Source organism: Naegleria gruberi (genome assembly GCF_000004985.1).
Source record: "Naegleria gruberi genomic scaffold NAEGRscaffold_241, whole genome shotgun sequence".
NCBI lineage: Eukaryota > Heterolobosea > Eutetramitea > Acrasida > Naegleriidae > Naegleria > Naegleria gruberi.
In genome coordinates this window covers 232-1,885 of record NW_003163109.1, presented here as the reverse complement: position 1 = coordinate 1,885, position 1,654 = coordinate 232, and the positions used below count along the sequence as shown (strand labels likewise).

At 31.3% G+C, this 1,654-nt stretch overlaps 1 protein-coding gene across 1 annotated transcript; it reads left to right on the top strand.

Annotated features, from left to right (window-relative positions):
- Nucleotides 1–825: 825 nt before the first annotated feature.
- NAEGRDRAFT_76643 (uncharacterized protein) lies at nucleotides 826–1,146 on the top strand (the record flags this gene model as incomplete). The annotated part of the gene is made up of 1 exon (XM_002668399.1): nucleotides 826–1,146. One exon carries the CDS (start codon nucleotides 826–828, stop codon nucleotides 1,144–1,146), a length of 321 nt encoding a protein of 106 aa, XP_002668445.1.
- Between the last annotated feature and the right edge of the window lie 508 nt (nucleotides 1,147–1,654).

Sequence of the window (1,654 nt, the reverse complement as noted above, 5' to 3'; positions counted from 1 at the left end):
GCATGAAATCCATAATATCTACATGTATCCGAAATTACACGTTGTAGTACCTCTCTCGCAAAATGATCATAATGTTGATTAGGATGTTGCGATCTACTTGTATTATTATTATTGCCCATCTTTTGCTGATTCATTCCGTTCATCATCATGGATGAAGAATTACGCAGCGAGTTATTGTTTTGCGATGAAGACATTTTTTTTTAATATTTTTATTTGATGATGATTTGATGAAGAATTTTTCAACAAGATTAGCCTCCGAAAACAAAATAGATGAAGATTGAAGAACAAGATGTATCAATTTGTGATGGTATTCACTACAAAGCAAAATAGAAAAATAATGGGATGCATTCTAATGATACACATGGATACGGTAATAAAAATGTAAATTTTCAATAATAAATTACAATTAATAATTATTTTCACCAATGGGCTGCTTATAATTTAGGAAATTGATTAAAAAAGTTAATTTATCAAATGATTTATGATATAACGAATGGGTTAGATTGACTTTGACAATTGGACTGAAGTTTAAAACATCTCACTGAAATACTGAACTTGCTAATTTCTTCTAACTTTGACAGAATACTAATCAACATTGGAAATAGTTACATTAACGACGAACAAATCAATTTCAATCCTATTCCTTTTAATAATGTAATATGGGATTTCCTATTTTGAAGAAAAAAGTCGTTCTTGCTACCTGTCTTCAATTGTGTTTCGTTAACCTTAACTTCATTTCCTTCACTTTAGTTCAGTTTAACAATTGCAAAAAAATTGAAACAAAACCTATTAAAACTATTCTGTAACCAATTTGAGTGTTTTCTCATGGACACAAGTTTTAACCCAACGAATCTCTTTATTAATTTGTTTTCTTCTACTACTTGTAATGGCTCATTCAATGTTTCTTTGAATGTTGTGAATGAATCAAATGGTAGTGATGGTTTGGATTTGAGTGAGGTTCCTTACTCATTATTGGAGGACGACCCAGAAGAAGATTTTCTATTCATCTGTAAAGATGATTCGAATGTAGAAGAAACTGATTCAAACAAAGAAGAGAAGAATTTAGAGCAAGATGTTGATGCCAATAATACAGAGAACCAAGAAAACAAATCAACAAATCCAGATGTTCACCATCCTCATTTATGAATTCAACCAAGAGAAAGAGAGAAGATGTATCGGTGGATAATAATTCATTCGAATCAATTTCACCAAATAAGAAACTTCCAAAAGAGAGCTCAGTAATTGATTTGGAAAATTCGATAGAGTTTCTTCCTTGGTACTTTTCCAATCCTTTGCAACTGAACTTTTACTTTTGTCTTCGAAAGAGAAATAACACTCCTCACTTGGTAAGGAAAGAGCTTGATAAGTATATTAAGCAATACGAAACTTGTGGTATATCAGATTCGAATAAGAAAGAAAGGAGCGCCTTTTTCTATTCTATACAATCGCTTAGTTTCCAATCAAGTGGTGATCAAGAACAAGCACAACAAGCAGCACTCAAATCAAGAAAGTTCATTTCAAAGAGTAATGATTCTCTTTCTCTACTCAACTCGTACACTTATCTTAATTTGGCATTGTACGAAATGGGTTGTGGTGAATTGAAAATTTCAAAGTTTCATCTCCACTCTGCCAAATTCTATTCACAAAATATCAT